General features: G+C 38.3%; 2 protein-coding genes across 3 annotated transcripts in view; both read left to right on the top strand.

The window, feature by feature from the left end:
* Window positions 1–1,018: 1,018 nt before the first annotated feature.
* On the top strand, window positions 1,019–11,010 carry htr2ab (5-hydroxytryptamine (serotonin) receptor 2A, genome duplicate b). Of its 2 annotated transcripts, XM_055212159.2 has the most exons (4): window positions 1,021–1,468; window positions 1,735–2,274; window positions 9,302–9,502; window positions 9,668–11,010. In XM_055212159.2, exons 2-4 carry the CDS (start codon window positions 1,884–1,886, stop codon window positions 10,453–10,455), a joined length of 1,380 nt encoding a protein of 459 aa, XP_055068134.2. In that variant the 5' UTR covers window positions 1,021–1,468; window positions 1,735–1,883; the 3' UTR covers window positions 10,456–11,010. The 2 variants fall into 2 exon arrangements, with proteins under 2 accessions (XP_073726841.1, XP_055068134.2); XM_073870740.1 differs by lacking the exon at window positions 9,302–9,502 and having other exon boundaries at window positions 1,019–1,468.
* Window positions 11,011–17,743: 6,733 nt separating this feature from the next.
* atp7b (ATPase copper transporting beta) overlaps window positions 17,744–23,629 on the top strand; it is a 29,239-nt gene continuing 23,353 nt past the window's right edge. The window contains exons 1-2 of the mRNA XM_055212116.2: window positions 17,744–18,089; window positions 21,085–22,174. Of these exons, the coding sequence (XP_055068091.2) occupies window positions 17,922–18,089; window positions 21,085–22,174 (1,258 nt within the window). The 5' untranslated portion in view covers window positions 17,744–17,921. The remainder of the gene's footprint in view (window positions 18,090–21,084; window positions 22,175–23,629) is intronic.

Genomic DNA, 23,629 nt, shown 5'->3' with positions numbered 1-23,629 from the left:
GCATCTGCTAAAAGCGTAGCGTAAATGTAAAATGTGTAATTCTGTTACAAATTAATTTTTTTTACATTATTTAATGTTCAAATGTATAATTCTATGGAGTAGGGGTGGGCCGATACGATATTCGATATCAATATTAGTCCGATATTGGCGAAAACAAGGAGTACAATCAGATCCAATACCAACACAGATCTTGTCATGGCAACTTGATGTAAAGCGCGACTTGCTGAAAGTTGTACTTCAAATTAAAATATATTTAAGTTACACCTTAAATTTCATTTTGAATTTTTGTGCTGACTGACTAAAAATGTTGCTACTAGTCTGTTTAAAACATTTAAATAAAAATCAAGCAGCAGTATTGCACAATGTTTCATTTGTTGCACAGTAAAATGTTTGAGTTCTGTAGCTCTGTTTACGCTTTTTATATGGCTAACAAATGTGTTATTTGCAGCCTAATTGTTAAAAATGGCAATAGAGATGGTATTGGATCTGTATCGGTATCGACAGATACTCAAGGTTGTGGTATCGACATCAGTATCAGATATTAAAAGTGGTATCGGCCCAGCCCTACTACGGAGCCCCTAAGGGTACATGGAGCAAAAATGCAATAAAGTTTAGTTTCGCGTACGCACGTGAAACTATCGCGTGCGAACGTAAAACTATTGCGTGCGAACGTGAAACTATCGCGTGCGAACGTGAAACTATCGCGTGCGAACGTGAAACTATCGCGTGCGAACGTGAAACTACCGCGTTTAGTTTTCACGTAAGCACATTGAATGTTTCACGTGAGCACATAAAACTAAACTTTAGATTTCTTTTACTCCAATGTCACCTTAGGGGCTCGGCATAAATCTGCTTGCAAATACATTTTTTATTAATTAAAAATGCACATTTCTCAAGATTTGCTAAAAAAAGAAAAAAATTCAGACATTACATTGTTGCAGATGAGTTATTAGATTTATTTACATACCAAACTGGATCAAATTATACTTTTGCATATGTTTGCAATGTTTTTTTTTTTGCCTAACCAATATTTTCTGTTTTTTATGAAATTGCATTTGTAGTTTAAAAGGTAAAATGAAACAAGACATTTAAACAAAATTCCCCCAGATTCCTTCTTTTGGGTTCCATTCCCAAGTATTTGTTTGAAATGCGTGTTTGAATAAATGGGATCGTATGTCTTTGTCTAGCTTGGAAGGCAGCAAAGGGACGACTCGGAGGCATGTCTTCCTGGAGGGAGCTCAAACAGTCTGGCTTCACTTACGCCTTCATAAGTGAACGAGAGAGAGAGAGAGAGAGAGAGAGAAAGAGAGAAAGAGAGAGAGAGAGAGAGAGAACCAAAGTGTAATAGGGATGAATAGAATGAGAGTCTGTGTTGATTTGATATGAGAGTCGTGCATCCGAGGTTCCTTCTCCAGCTCTGGAGTTCAGAATGTTCTTGATGTGGGATCTGGAAGCGTGAGAACTCCGGGTAACGTATATAAACTATATCACTTTGATGTTCTCATACACCTGCTTTTCTCTACGCTTTCAAGTGTAGCTTGCATGATCTATGCATTCACACAGGAATGAGAATGTGTTTTGTATATTTGATGCATGTGTTCCTGTTTACATGATGTTTAATATTTGAATGTTTTCCAATCTATCTCCCACTTTCTCCTTTAATTCATTGCACATGCAGAGATAAAAGTTGTCTTCTGTATCATAATCTGCTTTCGAAACGTTTGCATACAACAGGGGTGTGGAAAACAAGATCGATGCTCTCGAAGGTGAACGTGATCATCGATTTCAAAATGTAACTTTTCGGGTTGCACAGATTTGGACAGCCATGCAACGCATCCAATGGACTGTCAGCTGCCTGAACTGATCAAGCCACTCTCAAAACAATGGCTTTGAATGGGACGGGTGCTGAATTCAGATCCTCCGGGATATCAGCAGAGATTTCGACAGGTACAACTGACACCCGTTCTTGGTTCATGGAGCGGAAGGTGTGTCTGGGTGATACGGTACTCAATAGCACAATGGATTGCAATGAGAGTGAAAACAGAAACAGGTCAGACTTGTTGACCTCTATGTCTGCGCAGAAGAACTGGCTGGCACTGTTGATTTCACTGGTCATTATAATCACAGTGACTGGTAACATACTGGTCATTATGGCGGTGAGCCTGGAGAGGAAGTTGCAGAATGCCACAAACTATTTCTTGAGGTCTTTGGCCATTACAGACATGCTTCTGGGTATCCTGGTAATGCCAGTAGCCATGGTCACCATCCTCTATGGTGAGTTTATTTACATTTATGTATGTGCGCATTTCATATGTATCTTTTCATATTTATTGCCTATTTGAAAGTTTGACATGCCGTCGATGACCATCAAAATGATTTTCAAAAAACAAGGAAAATCAATAAAACACAAATCTAAGTAAACATTAAAAACAAAGCTGCACTGTAAAAATATGCTGCATTTTTATCAAATCAACATATATTTTACAAATTAAGTTAAACAATTTCAACTTGTGTTTTCTAAGTTATGTTAACTTATCACAGGTCAAAACTTAAAATAGCAGATTGAATTTACTTGCAAAACCAAGTTGATTTAACTTCATGCTGCATTTTTTAAAGTGTGGGTTATATTTCGACACAGCACAAACACAGCCGTTGGGTTAAATTAACCAAGAATATTTTATATTTGACCAAAAAAAAGGTTAAAACAACTCAGTGTAAGTTAAATTACAACCCAACATTGAAGATTGTGTATGTTAATGTGTATGTAACTCTTAAATTGTCTTTGCAATATTATATCTAATATTTCAACTTTTCACATTACTGATCTCACAGGAATTTGTACTTATTTTACCATTTGGCTACTTTGTACAAATTTGTACGAAGTGAATCGTACAAAATGTACACTTATTAGAAAAAAACAATAATGAAGCCCCGCCCATAATCCCAGCATCATGGGGCAAAAGCAAATCATAAACAAAAATAATGTAAACTAAAAAAATTATTAATTCAATTTACTCCATTTTTTAAGGTAAGTGGTTGCAATCCATTTATTTAAGCTACATTTAAACAAAAAAATAAGAATAGTTAAATAAAATGTAAAAAAATATTTACCTTAAAACCTTAAAAAAATTTAGAAAATTGAATGAATCATTTTTTTCAGTGTATGAAGGTTGTCGTACACGTTATAATGAATTACCCGCTTCGTAATACGTACGAATTGCCATAAGTTTGTGTTGGTACATCTGGTAAACGCTACAATTATGAAAAATCCACCAAAAGGAATTATAGTGTTGATACTTTATCAATTTATCTAAAATGGTAGTCGCGCTACAAAAATAAACATTTACATTATAGTTTAAAGTTACATAAATTAATCACATTTCTGCCTTTTGGCATGCTGCAGGCCAATTTTCAATTTTATTTGAGATGCTTTCCAAAATATGATGTATTAAACATCCCCATCCACAGCATGAAACATTTATGCAGATTTTTTAGCAAGCTGTTTACTCATTACATTCCTCCTCGTGTGACCAGTAAGGTTCTTCCTGGTCAAATTGTGAACTGTCTCATTTGTACTATGTGTATCCCTGAAAATGATGCGTTTTTAGAGCGTATAATTAGGCCTCCATACGTTTGGCTGGAAGGTGATTTATTTCCATGCATAATGAGTGTGTGTTGGGCCGTCTGGTGTGCCTTAAATTAGGCTGCTTGTGTTCATGCATGGAGCGCTGAAATCCCTCTTCCCCTGACTTCCAGTGCTTTGATGAAGATTTAATTATGCAATAAAGATGTTTTTGCTTGGGTGAGTGTCTGAGCAGCAAAAAAGGCGATGATTTCGTTTTCAATGTCTCGAATGATCTGACTGAGGATTATAAAACACAACACGCTTTCAGAACAGGTGGATGTGTTTCGGTAACGACAGCTGGCTAACAACACTGAACTCAATTATTTATTTTCTTTATTTTTCTTGTTTTGTCAAACTTTATCATTTAAAGAGTATCACACTTTGCATCAAAATACTAAACAAAACAAGCCTGAAGCAAAACACTCAAACATGCACCGTGTGTGACATTTTTGACATGTCAGCTGCCCACTTTGAAAAAATATGCAACATAGATGAACAAATTCATGAGTCGAATCACTTTACGAATCTTTACGAAAAACTTACATCTTATTTTCCACATTATGTTTTTGGCAGAAGCTTTATCCATAGTGATGTAAAATACATTCACGTTATACACTGTATTATTATGTGTGTTCCCTGTGATTCGAACCCATGGCCTTGGTGTTGCTAATGTAATGCTTTGCAAGTTAAGCTATGGCAGTGGTTATCAGACTTTTTCGGTGTGTGGCCCACCCCCTTTGTAGGGTGCATCCCTTTGTGCCCCCAAAGAAAAATCATCAAACTTAATTTTGAATTAAACAAAACATATTAAATGATAGAAAGTAGTGCTGTTGGTTAGTGGCCTTATTTGTCTGAGGTTTAATTGCACAGAATTTATGAAAAATGTATGTGTTTTATGGAATGGCGTGGAACTGGGCCCCCTGCACGATTTCGCACCCCCCAGTTTGAGAACCAGTGAGCTATGGAAACACTTATTTTTATGCACCTGTAGTCCTATTTAGCAATGTGCTAAACTAGTACTATTGCTCAAGGCCATTTCTAGGCATAGGCGAACTAGGCGGTTGCCTAGGGCACCACCAGCTGCAGCTCAAAAATGATCACTACAACAAAATAAAAGATAAACTCTAATGGTACATTCACACGGGGTGTAAGTGTTAACGCTTCCAATTCACTTTCAATGGGTGACGTCATGCGTTGCCGAACTGAATTGTGGATCCGTCACTGCCATTGCTTGCGGCAGAAGTTGAACATTTCTCAACTTTTCAAGCGGCAACGCATGCGTCAGCCAATCAGATCGCCTTATGCAAATAACCTTGACAGAGCGTTTATGAAAGACCGGAGCATGTGTTTGCCCAAAAGTATTGCAGTTTTTCAAGACCACAACTTACTTTCCTCTGTTTTTAACACATATTTTGTAATGATAATTGATAATATTATCAAGCAATGCACTTGTGATGATTTACTCTTAAGAAAAGGAATCACGATTAAAGGTGCAGTGTGTCATTTTTAGAAGGATCTCGTGACAGAAATGCAAAATAATATACAAAACTATATTATCAGGGGTGTATAAAGACTTTTTTATAACGAACTGTTATGTTTTTATTACCTTAGAATGAGACGTTTTTATCTACATACACTGAGGGTCCCCTTACGTGGAAGTCGCCATTTTGTGACACCATGTTTCTACAGAAGCCTTTAACGGACAAACCTTTTTACTGAGTTGTCTCCGATGATGACATGTTTTTCCGGTGTTGGCTACCGTAGCTTCTCTATGCATTTCAAAAGCAAGTGGTGAGCAGTGGACTGAGCCTTTGGTTGCAATTCGCAACCTCACCACTAGATGCTGCTGAAATTTACACACTGCACCTTTAAAGTATAGTAAACAAAGTTTTTACCATAATAACAACAGTATTTTGTTTGTACTAAGTCTGTGGTAATACAAATGGTAAGTAATCTGCTAAAACAGGGTTGCTACAAAAATAAAGCCATGGTGGTTAATTTCCTTATGATGATAATTGTAAATATAATTGTATTATTTTATAATAAATATATTACTTTGATTGTGATGTTCACTTGAGAACTGTAAATATGATATGCACAAGAGCAGTGGTACAGTTTTTTCCAAAATATATACATTATGTTCCTAAAGGCAGGATAAAGATGAATGTCCATGTATAACTATACAGTACAGTAATAATTGATTGTTGATTTGAAATAAATAAATAAAGCTAAATTTGTCGTTTACATAGTATGCAGCTCTAAAAAGTAAAAAGCACACAAAATTAATGTGTGTTGAATTTAATGCATTTAAGATGTGAGTGTTATGTTAAATGATTTTTTCGATATTTGTAATTTGTGTATGTAATATTGCATGTAAAGTTGTACGATCTTGTTTGGTAGAGGTTTCGCCTAGTGAGTTAAAATGCCTAGAAACTGCCCTCCTATTGCCATATAATTTTAAATCATAATAATTTCTTCTAAGCAAACACGCCCTTTTTGTGTGAATTAGTGTGTAGTTTGTGCCTTATTGACAAAGCTGCTATTTGTTTCCACACATTAACATTACATTATTACATGGAAACATGCTGAAAGCAGGTGGCAAACAGAATTTCATTTAAAACAGATGTTTGTGTACATTTTCTATTGATCATGCCAGCAGTTATTTATCATATGATGATCAATGATAGACATAAGCATTGTAACCCAGCACACCAGACGCACACCATGCAGACAAAAGCCCTTTCTGCATTTTTAAAGAGCTGTTGTGAATTGAGCTTGTGTTCCTGTTGCTTAGGTGGAAGAGCGTTGCATTAGAGTTACGTTATAATTTTATTTACACTGTTTTTTCATGGCTAACTGTGTTCAGAACAGATTTTTTATGGACGTGTTGGATGTTACCTGATTTGCATAATTTGAATAATGAATCAGGTGCGAAACAGCATGCACAACGCATAATAATAAATAACAAACAGCGCTATTCATTCTTGGTGATTTTTCCCCAAATGGCTTGCTGCTAAACATTATTATTTTCTATCCTGTTCATCTGTTCCTGCCAAATGTCCTAGTATTGGAAATATTGAGCTGTAGCCTATTAATTCTAGTATGTTTGCATAAGAGGTTTTCTTGTATCTGTGGTGTAATGATATTTTTATAACTGAGTAAAAGTAATTGAATTTATACAGCCTACATGCAACATGATTATATTCTAGAAAGCTCCAGGCACCTATGAAACCATTGCCTTTTTGTTTAGCTGAACCTGTCATGAGAACCCCGGGAGATTATTTGATTTTACAGTTCGGAGCGCATCGATGTCAGCGATGGTGCGACTGATGAGTAAAACTGTCAGTGTCTGTGCTCCAGAATCTCTTAAAAGAATAGTTCAGACAAAAAATGAAACTTCTGTATTCATTTACCCTCATGTTGTTTTAGGCCTGTATGATTTCCTTTTTCTGATGAACCCAAAAGAAGAAATTTTAATAAATGATTACTAGGGATGGGACAATTACCTGTTTCACGATTAACCACGATAAAATGTCCTGATGGTTAGTATTATCGTTTAAAATTTAATTATCATTACAACCGTGTTTGATTACCGTGATTTTGAAAACTTGCAGTAAATCCTGTTCAGCCAGAATCAGCTTGACGCAGGCGCGCGCATGCAACATAGTTTTTTGCACAAGCATTTTAAGGGATAATTTATTCTATTTATTTATGGTATTATTAGACAGATTTATTTATTTTTTACCACAGAAATAATTTCAGGGACATGAAATATTAAATTGTGATTTTCAAAAATAAAACTTGTTCATATGTTTTCAATGTGTGTATCAGTTCTTTTTGAACATTTCCATCTCATTTTAACAAAACCATTATGATATTGATAACCGTGATAACTTTGGTCACTATAATCATGATATGAAATGTTCATACCGTCCCATCCATCTCTACTATGCACACAGGTGGTGAAAACCATTGACTTCCATAGTAGGAAATACATATTCTATATTATTGCACCTTTAAAATTATTCACATCAGTGCTTTCTGGGTAGTTGTCAGCCCACCTTCTGTATTTGTCTTTATAATGTATGATATCTTAAAGTATTGCTTAAGTAGATCCATCACTTAAAATCTGTGGGGGTTTTGTCCTCCACAGGCAAAATTTGCTTAGAAAAGCATACCTCTCCTTAACAAACCACAGGATTTAAAGCGTTATATATGACTATATGGTGTGGGATGAGATATGCACCAAAGCTAAAACTGTAGGGTTAGGGCTTTGTGCAATCCCATTTCTTAAAAATAATCACAATTGATACACTGACAGAACAATAACATGTAATATGATTTTGGGAGACACCATTTTGGGAGAATTCTGTGAATTAAAATGCAACCAAAACCAATAATACCCAACAAAATGAGAACGGAGGGCTCTTCAAAAAAAGCTAAAATAACTTTAATTAAAATTTTTGTTTGCACACATTTTGGCCGGCTTGCAGAGGTGGGCTCGAGCGCGGTTCACTTGGGCTCAGACACGGAATGCGCAATGTGATCGCAAAACGTGCCAGAGCGCGTTTCAAATGGAGAGACGTCAATTGCGCGACCACTCACCCTCATCTGCCTTCGTAAAAACCTTCTGATGCGCGCAGCGGGCTTACGTGATGTCTGAGCTGCACGCGCACCAGACCAACTAAGCAATATGATAGGCATGTGAGAGGGCTGTGTGTCATTGTGCACCAAATGACTAAGAATAAAAAAGACTTAACATTACGATGGGCTCCAGTGTTAAAAGAGCGCTTTACTTCCTGCTTTGTTCAAAACAATTGCATCCTAATGAGCATGCCCAGGCCTGGATCGATAAAAGTACAGTCTGAGTGCGTGCTTCTAGGGGAGTAGGGAGGGGGGGCAATCGGGCTCTGCCATGGTTTGGATAGTGTGAGTGTGCCTTTAGTTACAGCAAGTTACTAATCAATATTGTTTAAGGGGTCATTTCACGAGACTTTTTTAAGATGTGAAATAAATCTTTGGTGTCCCCAGAGTACGTATGTGAAGTTTAAGCTTATAATACCATAAAGTTAATTTATTATAGCAGGTTAAAATTGTTTCCTTGTAGGTGTGAGCAAAAATTTGCCGTTTTTGGGTGTGTTCTTTAAAACAGTGGTTCTCAAACTGGGGGGGGGGGGCCCAGGGGGGCCGCAAGATGGTGCCAAGGGGGGCCCCAGTTTTATGACATTTTATAAAATACATTATTCTGCATTAAATGGCAGTGCCGTGGTTGGATAGTGCAGATTAAGGGCCGAAATTATTATAATAAGATCCCCGTTTGACATCACAATTGGAGCCAAATTTCTATTTTTTCACATGCTTGCAGATTTTCTAGGTTGATAGAAGCACTGGGGACCCAATCATATAGCCCATTTTCATGATATGTCCCCTTTAAAATTAAACTGTTAATGCAAGTTGATTAAACTTAAAAATGTAAGTGCAAAAATATTTTTTTTGTAACTATAACAGAGACCTCACATAGTATATCAATAAAAACTTTAGGCTATTTTTTCATGAAATTGGTCATTAGCATTTTATACATTTTAATTTTGTTGTTTCTGCTTTTGCTTGATGTTCGTTGACGCACAACACTTGCTTGTCCAGAATTTGACACTCTTTGCGTCTCTAATATGTTAGGTTACACGTGGCCCCTGCCCTCGGCTCTGTGTCCGATCTGGATCTACCTGGATGTTCTCTTCTCCACCGCTTCCATCATGCACCTGTGCGCCATGTCTCTAGACCGATACATCGCCATCCGCAACCCCATCCACCACAGTCGCTCAAACTCTCTAACTAGAGCCCGTATTAAAATTATGGCAGCCTGGACCATCTCTGTAAGTAAGTGATTTATCCTCCCAACCCAAGAGGAAATTGCTTTTCAGCTCGATTCTAAAATGCCAAACAAGTGAGATTGCATATATTATCGTTGGTATGCCAAACCATAGCACCAAGCTGTTTTCTCACTCTCTGCCTCTCTCTCATTTTGTCTCCATCTGTCTCAAGTTATCTCGATGCCTGTCCCGGTTCTCGGCCTTCACGATCACTCCAAAGTCTTCCGGAACGAAAGCTGCCAGCTGACGGACGACAATTTCGTTCTCATCGGCTCTTTCGTGGCGTTCTTCATCCCACTTATTATCATGGTGGTGACCTACGTTCTCACCATCAGCGCTCTGCAGAGCGAAGCCACTTTGTGCCTCGACCAACTCATAGTACGGCCAAAATGGTCGTCTACGATCGGACTCCTCCCGCGAGGCTCGGTCTCCTCCGAGCGACTCTTCTCCCGTTCCTCTCTCTGTCGTGACGGACCGAACAGAGGACCAAGCCGTCGCACCATGCAGTCCCTCAGTAACGAACAGAAGGCGTCTAAAGTTCTGGGCGTGGTCTTTCTGCTCTTCGTGATCATGTGGTGTCCGTTTTTTGTGACGAATGTGATGGCGGTGGTTTGCGGCTCTGCGTGCGATGAGGATTTGGTCGGGGAGTTGATGAATGTGTTCGTGTGGGTCGGTTATCTGTCATCAGCGGTCAACCCTTTCATCTACACCCTCTTCAATAAGACTTACCGTGCCGCCTTCGCCAGATACATGTGCTGCCGTTACCATGAGAAGAAAAGACCTCTGCAGTTAATATTGGTTAACACCATCCCTCCTCTGGCATACAGCTCATCCCAGCTTCCCCTTAAGTCTTCAGGTAGAAGGGGAGAGGGCACCCATTCTGGAGGCTTCTCCGACAAAGACAAATCTAACTCTGTAAACGTACAAAACAAGCAGGATGAGGTTGTGAGCCATGTGTGAGTCCAGAACAGATTCAAGACTGAATAATTTATCATTGGTTTATAGTTTTATAAATTATTGTAATATATCAGGGTTGTTTCAACCCATGCTTGGTTAAAAAATATATATTCAGTCATTGGGTTACATTCATGTAGAAAATGTCTATATTCCAACCATGGAATGAAACAAGCCAGCATTTTGGTTTGAAAAAAACTGTTGGGTTTGTCCATACTTTATCCAACTATGGGTTGAACTAAGTATTTATTGTGTGGTAAAGTGTGATCTGTAGTTGAGTCAGAGTCAAGACCAAGACCAGAGACTGTATGGCCCTGTCCCAAATGGCACACTCCTGACTTTGATGACATCATGTAGGCCCTGTCCCGGGTGGCGCGCTTCATGTGGACTTTCGGTCTCGTGGCCGGTCTGCGCGAACTCGCTTAGTCTACGAGTCCGTGGGGTGTCCCATCTGTCATTTTTGCGGTCCGGGGTGTGCTCATCAGTGCCCCCTTTGCATTTTACCAACCCAGAAGTCCTTGCGAAAGAGCAATCAGACCAATCAGGCGACGGAGGGGAGGGGTTTACGCCGGTGGACAGCTTCTCTTCCTATTTCCGTCATGACGCTTGAGTCTGTCCCGGAGTGCGACTTTGGTGCGCCCTTTTGGACTTGCGTCGGGGGTCCCTAAGGTCTGCACTACATGATGTCATCAAAGTGTGGACTCTGACAAGGTCCACAAGTCTGGAGTGTGCCATTTGGGACAGGGCCGTATTGCAGACTTTGGGGACCTTTGGGGCGAGTCTACGAGGGCGCACCAGAGTCATATTTTAGGTGTGACTCTGGCATTATGCCGGAAATATTGTAGGAGGAGAGGTTGTCCGTAGGTGTGGGCTCCTCCCATCCGTCGTCTGATTGCTCTTTCGCGGGAACTTATGGGTTGGTGAAGTGCGTGAAGCCTGCTGCAGTGCGGGCTTTGCTGAAGACCGCATCAAGGGTGCGGGGGGGGCGCTGATGAGCGCACTTCGGAGTGTGGGGGTGACAGATGGGACACCCTACGCCATGGGAGCGGGGGTCCACATGAGGTGCGCCATATGGGACCGGGCCTATATTTGGACACTTGATTTCTGGTCTTGACTCGGACTTGAGTTGGACTTGACAACACCACTGTTGATCTGATGACGCAGGAGGCACATCGGGTGAAAATGCAACTTAGTTAAATAATATCCAAATGTGTCATTGCCAGATGTGACAGAGGCCTTTGTAGATGTAAACATATAAAACCCATGAAAACAAAGCACAGAACCATAAGCACAGATGATACAACATACGGCTTACAGTCAAGAGGACAGACAGACAGACTGATCATGAGCTCTTTGTTATGTGCTAACAGCAATAAAGTTCATAGCTCACTTTGTGGAACTTCAAACAAAACATGCATTTTGGATTTGTAAAATACTTGTACTGTATATGTAAAGCCTTATTCACACTGATCCGACAAACGGCAGTCATCATTGACATGATTGTCAAGTATTTCCATACTCGAACTTTAACCGATGCATTTAACCCATCCAAGTGAGTAGTGAACACACACACAGAGCAGTGGCAGCTATCAACAGAGCGCAACTGGGAGAGAGCAGTTTATTAGCATTTGACAGTGCTATTCTTTGGAAAATCACATTACATTGCTTGTGTTTAGTCTGTCAAATGCAATGCCAATGGGGGTCTCAAACAGGTTTGTTGGAATTTGTTGGACCATTGTGAATTAGCCTTAAAGCACAAAAGAGTTTGATTACCGTCGAGTATGTTTATACAAACATTTAATGCGAAAACTGAGGAACCTGTTACCCGTGCAAATTTGTTGTATTTAAAAGTTCATTTTCTGAGAAATACTTTATTTAATTTATTAATATTATACTGTTCTTGTACTGTAAAGACCTGTGTTTGACATGTGGGTAGATGAAATAAACGTTTCAAGGAATATTTTCCCATGGTTTTTGTTAAGGCAGAAGGGTCACATGGTTTGTCGAAGTGGCAAACAAACTCGCAAACAATTCACCCTGAATCATTACATGCCATCTGAATGAAAAACAAATGCAGATAAAGTGAAGTGGGTGGTCAACAACAGACCAACATGATGGGACGCTGAGCAGTGCTAAACGAAAGTGTCAAAACAGCGGCGTTTTAGTCCTGTCAGACATGCAAAACATTTTGTTCTCAACAGATTTGTCAGGGCAGCCCAATACTCCTCCGGGGCCGTTCTATGGGGCCCGAACCCCTTGTCAACAAGCTCACCCCCTTGATCTGGTGTAATATATAACCAATACGATAGTCCGTTGCCTTTTTGCTAAGTTGTCCAAAACATGACCCCATATGTCTGCAGTGTTTTCAGCCAGGGGGTTGAAAACAACTTTTCAGCTTATGTGCGCAGACAGCTATCAGTAAGCCATTAGTAGGCTCGCTGCACTGAAAAATGTAAACACTGTGGCTTTCAAAAAAATTGCTTTGTTTGTTCAAATATCTCTGCAGGCTCAACACGAAGGTCTATAATACCTGGAGAAATCCGTCTGTTAGCATTCCACTTATCTCAATAGCAGACACACACACACACGGACTCAGAAGTTAGTAATGGAAGGAGAGAAATATTTGATTGGACAAGCATGGATATGCCTGAGTGCACAATAAAAAAATTGAAAAACAGTGCAAATGTCTCAGGTCAGATTAGAGTTGTTGTTTTTGTTGTAGTATAGTGACCATATATAAATTCACCACAGTCTCTATATTAGAATATACCGAGCCCCTAAGGTGAAGTAAAATTAATAAAAAATGTAGTTTCACGCTCACGCGAAACCTTCATGTGCAGAATATTTTTAAAGTTTAGTTTTGCGTGCTTATGTGAAACTATCGCATATAGTTATTGCGTGCTCACGTGAAACTATCGCGTGCGCACGTGAAACTATCACATGCGAACGTTTCACGTGCACACGCGATAGTTTCACATGTGCATGCGATAGTTTCACGTGTGCACGTGATAGTTTCATGTGCGCACTCGATAGTTTCACGTGCACACACGAAACTAAACTTCATTTCATTTTTGCACCATGTCCCCTTTAGCCTGACTACGTCAGACTTCGTACTTCCGCTAAATTTCATTACGCTTCTGTACTCAGTCTGAGATACCTCCCATTCAAACCGTTTTCCACCGGTCTCAAGACGACCGTCCAATCAACGAACAGAGGGCGGGCTGAGAGCCGTGACGTAGACGCTAAACGCCGAATCACGGTTGTAGTCTGTTGTGGACATGGAGACACAGAGAGCTCTGTTGTGGAGAACCGGCACTTGCCAACTTAGACCCGAACAAGAAAAGTGTTTGTTAAACATTTGAATGGAGATTATGTTGTTGCCCTGCTCCCGACAAGTTTTTGGAAAAGTTTTATTTATCAACTTTACCGATCGTCAGCGAGAAACTGTGTGCAGCACAGCTTGACGTGCACAACGATCGAGAAATCATGGAAGGGAATTATATTGTTCACAGTTAATGGTGGAGGACGCGTGGGCAAGCATTCTTTGGTGACATTCCTGATTAACCAGAAAATAAGGTAGGAAGATTTAATTTACATATGGTTATGGTTGTCTGGTGGAAGAGTTTGAGAGGAGAGAGGGGCTTTCCTCCCGTTAGACGTGAGTGGAAAGCCACCGTAAGGATAGTGTTCAACTAGCTCTGGCCCAATTTACTTTACATAATCTGCAAAAGTCGTTCATAGCCATGTTAACTCTGGTATTTCGCTCGATGGGGTTTGTTTTCACATCATACGTGTATTTTACAGCAGAGATTCGATGCGGCTGATCCGGCGCATAAAGCACATCATATCCAAATGTTATGTGTAATTGGCTTACGTTTAGACCAATGATTTTAAACTTCAGACAAGCCCCTCCCACGAGAAGGAAAACGATTGTCAATTATGCCCAGCCAGACTCTGTCTATGAAGCGAAGCAAAATAGCAGAGGATGGTATTACCAGGCTATGTCCCCTTAGGGGCTCCGTAATAATACAACCAGAAAATACAGCGATAGTTTCACGTGTGAAAGTTTCACGTGTGCATGCTAAACTAAACGCAATAGTTTCATGTGCTCACGCCATAGTTCACATGTGCACGCGAAACTAAACTTTATTTAATTTTTGCTCCATGTACCCTTAGGGGCTCCGTAACAATACAACAACCAGAAAATACAGGAAATTTGTATGCAGTATTAAAAAACAGAATAAAATGATAAGTTAAAGTGTCAAGGCTTTCTTAAAGGGATAGTTCACTCAAAAATGAAAATTCTGTTATTCTTTCTCATTCCCATGTGGTTACAAACCTGTATAAATTTGTTCTGATAAACACAAAGAAAAATATTTTGAGAAATGTTTGTAACCAAACCGTTTGTGGATCCTATTTACTTCCATAGTATTCTTTTTCGCTACTATGGAAGAAAATGGGGTCTACAAATGTTTCATTTACAAACATTGCTCCAAATATCTTCCTTTGTGTTCATCAGAACAAGGAAATTTATACAGATTTGTAACCTTTGAATGTTTGAATGCTTTATTCTGATTGGTTGAGAAATGTTCCATGGGTATGCATTATTTTTTAATAAACACACACCTGGGGCCTCTTTATAAAGCTTGCGTACGCACAAAATGGGGCTGGAAATGTGCGTACACCAGTTCCCACGCAAAGGTTGTGATCTATAAAAAAACTTGACGGGAGAATGGGCTTGCAGGGTTGGATCTGAGGATGATTCGTGTACGCACACTTGCAAGTGATCTGTGATTTAAGGGGAACATTGCTTTGTTTTATAAGTCTTAATATTTTTGGCGTATGCCATTTTCGGCTTTTGTGCGTACGTAGACTTTTAGTAAGAATGCACAGTTTTATAAATGAGACCCCAGACCTGTCAATTGTCTTAGCTTCGTGCCATATTACCACCGCATTATTGTTGAATAATTCAACGGCCTGTCGTCAATTATTCCCTACATAAAACCAATGCTAAGCCAATTGTTGAACACTAACAGTACAAGCATATAACACATATGGCAAAAAAAAAATTTATATTTTAAAATATACAAAAAAAACGGCCAAAAATATATTTGCTAAAATAACAACAATATTACAATAATGTATTTTTCACCTATATATTGTTTTTATCATTTTTGTATATTTTTAAATAAATACATTTTAATGAAGCATTTGTAACATCACATTGGAACTTTGTATCTTATAAACCGGTGTGAAAAAGTTTAAATTAAATATATTTGTATACTTTATAAAATTGTATACTTTATACATTAGCCTAAACTTTTATATTTTGGGCCAGGTAAATATATATTTTTGCCGTATGGGTTTGAAAATTAAAAATGTAAGCTATTTGTTGCCCCTGACATACATTTTTAAATGATACATGAAGGTTAAAACTAAATATATTTTAAAATTCAAAAATAAATTTAATTAAACTTTACTTTCTACAAAGTTTATTTAGCATATCTTTAAAATGATATAGGTAAAAGGCTAATAGACAAGAACTCCACAAAACATTTAATTTTAATTTAATTTGTCTTTAGAGCATACTGTAATATGGCACGTTGCTATCATGTGACATCTATTTTGCTTAAATTCTTCTCCAGAGCCCAGAATAAATTTTTTCACATTGCTTTCTCACTTTACATGGAAAAATGTTGTATCTGGACTGTATGTTCTGGCCTAAATTCATGAATTTTTATCAACAGAAAGACTAAAATACTGGCAGGCAATGAAATATTTTTTCAGATATTCAAACAATTATTTAATTAATTGAATTGCATGCCTTGTGTACAAATACCTGTAGTTTGGAAAGTTATATATTTGGTTATTTTCTTTTAAAAAAAGGTATTATTTTACACTAGTAAAGATATTTGTAGTAGCAGGACTATATGCATAAACTGGGCTGTCTGTGGATGCTGCTGTTAATTGAGTGTTAAGGGACAATTGAATGTTCATGACAGTCATGTGGCTGCTTGTCTGAAAGGAGAGACGGCATATCCGGCCATCTGAACAACACAACACAGTAAACATAAAGGCAATGTACGGATCCACCTGGCGTACGGTATGGGTAAGCTGACCTTTATTCTATTAATAATGTCATTTAATTATGCTTTGTTTATTAATGGTGTTAGGGCAAACTTTTGGCATAGTAGAAGTCTTTATTAGGCAACTTTAAGCTTTCAAACATTTAGACTGATATTTATTGGCATGTTGAAAATGCTGTCCACTCCAGTTTTGCATTTATTAACATTTCTACATGTATTTGACTGAGAGCATGAAAGGATACATAAAAGTTTGATTAGAAATTAGAGTTATTCCATCAAATATTATTTTTTAAATTGTTCCTAAAATACAGCTAAACATTAGCATTGTGTTGTTTAAAAATGAATATCTTTGCAGCATTCAAGATCTGAAAACACTGCATCTTTTTATTAGTTTGTCTAGTTTCAGTTTTCTGCAAATCAATGCAAATAAAAACATTATTTTATTAGGAATTTGGCAGAAATGAAACAAGTTGACAGAAATAAACAAAATAATTATTTTACTTAAACAAAAATTTTGAAAAATAAAAATAGAAAAACTGAAAATAATCTTGAAGTGGTCTCTTATTGTTTTCCACAGCTGTATCTTTCATTTACAATAACAATTTATCTTTCTTTTTCTATGTTTACTTTACATGTATTACCTATTCCAATAATTAATTTCTTTATAGCAGAGTTTATTTACCTAATCACCGTATTAGTTGGCAATCTGCACATCAAAAGATTTGTAAGTATGCACCCTAGTGGAAAAACACAGACATTACACCAGTGTTTCACTGTGTTGCTGGTTCTTTTACAAGGTTGCACCTAAAGTTGATATTTGTGGCCTTCTTCAAAAGAAATAATGAAAGACAGAAAGTTTTAATTCTTAAATAAACGACTTTAACACTTTCCAATAAAAAACTGTATTATACTTAAAATACTTGTATTTTATTTGATAAACTGTAGTCATTTAGTATAAAGTGGAATATTATAGTAAATAGTACACTTGTACAGTCCTACTATAGTATTTTGTGAGAGAGAGAGAGAGAGAGCGAGAGAGAGAGAGCGAGAGAGAGAGAGAGAGAGAGAGAGACGTGTGCTTTTTGTTTTCTCGGCACTGACATAGCCCAACACTTATTTGTTTAGTTGTGCACTTGCTTCAGCTCAGTGATCAATGATTTACAGAAAAAGTGAAGCGCAAAAGACTTTGACAGAGCTGTGCCGAGCGCAAAATCCACATAGATAGATGAATGCAGGTGAGAGATGACACGCTCAGCTGCACGCGCTGAGCGCAAAAGCTGCTGAGATTTAAACGCGCGCGCACAGTCACGACTGACAGACACTTTAAAGACATGCGACACACGCGCAACTTTATTCAATAAACTTCATCTGTGGAGCATCGCAACAATGAAAAAACTCACTCCGTTCAATAACTTTTCCAAGTTGAAGTCGAAGTCGTGTGATAACGGGGAGGAAGTTTGTATGGACGACTGTGGACCTGTGTGTCGCTGCGGCCCGGAGCCTTGCGCTTGTCCTTTCACACAAAACACTCAAGATGGATTTAAGGAAAATAAGGTCGGTTTCATGGGTTTTCTTTTGTATTATGAATGTACTAGTATTTTCTTCTATAGATTACAGGATACGTACCCTATTACCCGTGTGGCACGAGGCTTATACAGTATGTGACCCCCAAAGAATTGACATAAGAATTCACATAATTTCACATAAATATTAAATTATGTGAAGTCTGCCCACATGGAAAATACTGTTTATGCTTAGTATTACTGTAGTAAAGATTCGTGTGCTTTTAGATCTGATTTTGTTTTCGCATTAAACAGACGTGATATTTACGTCGTTTATTGACCCATTACATGCTTTAAAACTTTGTGCTGCAACATTACCTAATTACAACCAAAATACAACGTTGTGAAATGTTATAATAACGTTATGTGATGCTGGGTAGACACTGGTGTTGTAAACATTAATGTATACTGCATACTATAGTTTTATCAGTTCACTATAGTTAATACTACAGAATACTGTAGTATACAAAACAAAGTGTAGCAGGGCTCCAGACTAAATTTTTTCACAGAGCACAGTGGCCCCCAACTGAAAATTTTAGGGGCGCAACCAGAAAATTTAGGGGCACACACTGTAAATCAACATGCCAACCAAATATTCACATTTCTACTTATTTCCACTGAATTACTAATAAATACTTTGATGATAGATGCAGAAAGTACAATGTGCTGTTTCAAATTCAGTGTCACATCACAAAAAAAAGGTCAAATTTACTGGTCGCACATGTGCGACTGAATGTAAAATTCAGTGGCACACTCTTCCATTTGGTGGCAGTCTGGAGCCCTGTGTAGTAATTACTATAATATAGCACAATAAACTACTACAGTTTACTAGTAAACATTAAAAATATACTACAGTATTTTATGTTGGTAAAAAAATAAGCTTGACAATAATGTCCACTTTCATTTTTAGTAGCCTATAGTTGTATGAGGCAACTTCCACTAAAGTAAATACAGAGTGATTATATTTTGTCTCATACCAACTAAGAGTTCAAAACGGTTTTGTTTTGGTGTTCTTTGGCCAATTGTATAATATTTTGTTTTATAAATAATAACAATTCACTACATTCAATACATTGTTGTGTTTTAAAAGGGACATTTCACAAGACTTTTTTAAGATGTCAAATAAATCTTTGGTGTCCCCAGAGTACATATGTGAAGTTTTAGCTCAAATTTTATATAGATATTTTATTATAGCATGTAAAATTGCCACTTTGTAGGTGTGAGCAAAAATGTGCCGTTTTCGGATATGTCTCTTTAAGTGCAAATGAGCTGATAAACTGCAAACACTTATCGCCATATTGGTGGTTTGTTGAAATTGAAACTCAATTGTGCTGTCAATGATTATTTTCTCTCTCACACTCGCTCTCTCTCTCTCTTTCTCTCTACACTAAATGGGAGTGCCATGGTTGGATAGGGCAGCCTAAGGGGCGGTATTATTATAATAAGAACCGCCTGTGACATCACAAGGGGAGCCAAATTTCAATGACCTATTTTTTCACATGCTTGCAGAGAATGGTTTACCAAAACTTTCTAGGTTGAAGCACTGGGGACCCAATTATAGCACTTAAACATGGAAAAGTCAGATTTTCATTATACACTCACCTAAAGGATTATTAGGAACACCATACTAATACTGTGTTTGACCCCCTTTCGCCTTCAGAACTGCCTTAATTTTATGTGGCATTGATTCAACAAGATGCTGAAAGCATTCTTTACAAATGTTGGCCCATATTGATATGATAGCATCTTGCAGTTGATGGAGATTTGTGGGATGCACATCCAGGGCACGAAGCTCCCGTTACACCACATCCCAAAGATGCTCTATTGTGTTGAGATCTGGTGACTGTGGGTGCCATTTTAGTACAGTGAACTCATTGTCATGTTCAAGAAACCAATTTGAAATGATTCAAGCTTTGTGACATGGTGCATTATCCTGTAGGAAGTAGCCATCAGAGGATGGGTACATGGTGGTCATAAAGGGATGGACATGGTCAAAAACAATGCTCAGGTAGGCCGTGGCAATTAAACGATGCCCAGTTGCCACTAAGGGGCCAAAAGTGTGCCAAGAAAACGTCCCCCACGCCATTACACCACCATCACCAGCCTGCACAGTGGTAACAAGGCATGATGGATACATGTTCTCATTCTGTTTACGTCAAATTCTGACTCTACCATCTGAATGTCTCAACAGAAATCAAGACTAATCAGACCAGGCAACATTTTTCCAGTCTTCAACTGTTCAATTTTGGTAAGCTTGTGCAAATTGTAGCCTCTTTTTCCTATTTGTAGTGGAGATGAGTGGTACCCGGTGGGGTCTTCTGCTGTTGTAGCCCATCCGCCTCAAGGTTGTGCGTGTTGTGGCTTCACAAATGCTTTGCTGCATATCTTGGTTGTAACGAGTGGTTATTTCAGTCAAAGTTGCTCAGCTTGAATCAGTCGGCCCATTCTCCTCTGACCTCTAGCATTAACAAGGCATTTTCGCACACAGGACTACCGCATACTGGATGTTTTTCCATTTTCACACCTTTCTTTGTTAACCCTAGAAATGGTTGTGCCTGAAAATCCCAGTAACTGAGCAGATTGTGAAATACTCAGACCGGCCCTTCTGGCACCAACAACCATGCCACACTCAAAATTGCTTAAATCATCTTTCTTTCTCTCTGACATTCAGTTTGGAGTTCAGGAGATTTTCTTGACCAGGACCACACCCCTAAATGCATTGAATCAACTGCCATGTGATTGGTTGATTAGATAAATGCATTAATGAGAAATTTAACAGGTGTTCCTAATAATCCTTTAGGTAAGTGTATGTCCCATTTAAATGTCAAAATACATTTTGGGGAAATTGTACCATTTTTTATGAGTTTGACACAAAAATGTCCAGGTACTACAGTTGTGTAGCCTAAATCCCAAAGAATGTGCTAGAACTAAAACCATATTTCACAACTGGCTTGCTTAAGCTTATATATTTATGCTTAATTCTTTAGGAGAATAGAGGTCCATGTGAGGCCTGGACACCTCAGCAACATGCTTTTGATAATCTTGCTTATGAACAAGGGAGTCCCAACGAATTGAAGCCCGGTTTGGGACAACTTTCCCGTGTCACTCTTCACATCACAGGCCTGACCTCCACTAGCTCTGTCCAGGTTCTTTACGCAAAAATCTCATGTCTCAATGGTGTAGAAGCTGTATCAATACAGTCTGAAGACCTTTTCACCATCGCCTTCAACCCGTCTGATATTAACTCTAGGAAAATTCTCCAAGAGGTCCACATGTTGGGGTATGGAGTGCGGGAAGTGGCGACCCAACCTGTGAAGATGGTGGTCAAGGAGAGTGAGGTGAGGATGAAGGTACAGGGAATGACCTGTCAATCATGTGTCAGATCTATTGAAGGACGGATTGGAACTCTTCAAGGTGTTATTGGCGTCAAGGTGTCTTTAAGTGATAAAGAAGTTTCTGTGAGGTTTAACCCTGCAGAGTTGACATCTGAGATTTTGAGGGAAAACATTGAGAACATGGGGTTTGATGCCACAATTCTACACAGTTCTAGTCAACTACAGCCTTCAGGAACAGGGACCTGCGCTGCTCGGATCTCGGATTGGTCGGAGGTGACACTGGGTGTCGAAGGGATGCATTGTGGATCATGTGTTAAGAACATAACTACGACTTTGTCGGGAATGTTAGGGGTCAACTCTGTATTTGTGTCATTGGAAAAGGAAAGCGTGGATCTTAGATTTGACCCATCTCTGCTAACTCTGGATACCGTTAAAGGCTTGTTGGAGGAAATACCACCGGGAAATTTCAGGGTTTCTATTCCTGGTTGGAATTGTGAATCCAGGTCTAATTTCTCGGTTAGTGTCCAAACACAGAGTGTCGTCATTGGAATAGGAGGAATGACATGCGGCTCTTGTGTTCAGGCCATTGAGGGAAGGATGTCGAAGATAGCTGGAGTACATTCCATAAAAGTTGACTTACAGGAAAAGAAGGGAATTATAACATTTGACCCAAGCATGACCTGTTCAGAAGACTTACGGGAAGCAGTTGAGGACATGGGATTTGAAGCATGCCTGCAACAAGGTAATGAATAGTTATAAGATGTTGAATATAATGGCGCTTTTCCATTGCATAGTACCCCACGGTTTAGTTTAGTTTGGGTCGGGTCAGCTCACCTCACTTTGGCGTGGTTAGCTTTTCCATCGAGTTTGGTATCACTTCGCAGTCAGACAAATCAGTGACCTACAGTGTTTTTGCGTCACGTTTGGTATCAGCTCAGGTCGCTTGGAACCCCAACCAAGGTGGTACGAAAAAAGTATCGGGTACTGCACCCAATGGAAAAGCTCCCAAAAGTAAGCTGACCCGAACCAAACCAAACCAAACCGTGGGGCACTTTGCATTGGAAAAGCGGCATAATATTACACTTATCAAAATCATCTAACAGTACATTTAGGGACAGTTTCCCTGAAAGTGCTTTGCTTAAACAAAGACTAGACCTTAGTTATATTAGGACATTGAAGTTTTTACAAACATACCCTACAAAAAATATTGTGGGTGCACAAAACAACCGCATTTTAAGATATGTCAGTGCAAACAAGACTATTCAGACATGCATTTTAGTCTGAGACTAGGCAGACGTCCTATCCGGGAAATCCGCCCCCACCCCCCCACCCCCCTTAATGTATACACATTGATAGTGAGTCTCCTGAGGATCAAACTCATGACCTTGGGTATTTCCAGAATCATTTTCTACCAGTTGACATAAAGACAGAACACATACTGATAAGAGTGATGTCATACAAGAACCTTTTTTGTTTTCCAAAGAACATTTCAATAAGAGATTCTTGAAAAAAATCAAAACATTTTCAACTTATGTTCAACTTAAAAAAAAGCGGTTCTATGGATGTTAAAGGTTCCTTATGGAACCAAAGATCATTTTAACCTTAAAGGGATAGTTCACCCAAAACTTTTCACCCAAATTTTTTTTTCTGATAAACACAAAAGAAGATATTTTGATAAATGATTATCAAAGCATAATAAGCTGATTGTAACATTGACTTCCATAGTATGAAAAAACAAATATGATGGAATTCAATGGTTACCTTCAACTGTGTGCTTACCATCATTTATCAAAATGTCTTCATCATCATTTATTTCAATACTTCCATAATATTTGTTTTCCTACTATGGAAGTCAATGGTTACAATAAGTTGCTTACCATCATTTATCAAAATATCTTTTTTTGTGTTCATCAGATAAAATAGATGACATGAGGATGACAAATTTATGACAGGATTTTTATTTTTGGGTGAACTATCCCTTTAATTTTTAAGAGTGTAAACAAAGAGATAAAAAAGTTGCTGTGCAATGTAACAGGATGTTTTTGAAAATTATAATTAAAATAGGGTGGGACCTAGCAGCTGGTTGCCGTTAACTTACCGTAGATTTACATTTATGTTATTTACTGGCAACAGTTTTCAAAGTTAAATAAACAATAAACATTAACAAGTTTTTATCTTTACAGAATAAAACTAAAAT

The sequence above is a fragment of the Misgurnus anguillicaudatus genome, chromosome 8 (assembly GCF_027580225.2).
Source record: "Misgurnus anguillicaudatus chromosome 8, ASM2758022v2, whole genome shotgun sequence".
NCBI lineage: Eukaryota > Metazoa > Chordata > Actinopteri > Cypriniformes > Cobitidae > Misgurnus > Misgurnus anguillicaudatus.
The sequence above is the reverse complement of the archived record's forward strand: the minus strand, read 5'-3'. Positions and strand labels throughout refer to the sequence as shown.

Coding starts and splice junctions, on each gene's coding strand:
- htr2ab (XM_055212159.2), top strand. CDS start 1,884: ATGGCTTTGAATGGGACGGGTGCTGAATTCAGATCCTCCGGGATATCA. Junction 2,275..9,301: donor CATGGTCACCATCCTCTATG/GTGAGTTTATTT, acceptor CTAATATGTTAG/GTTACACGTGGCCCCTGCCC. Junction 9,503..9,667: donor AGCCTGGACCATCTCTGTAA/GTAAGTGATTTA, acceptor ATCTGTCTCAAG/TTATCTCGATGCCTGTCCCG.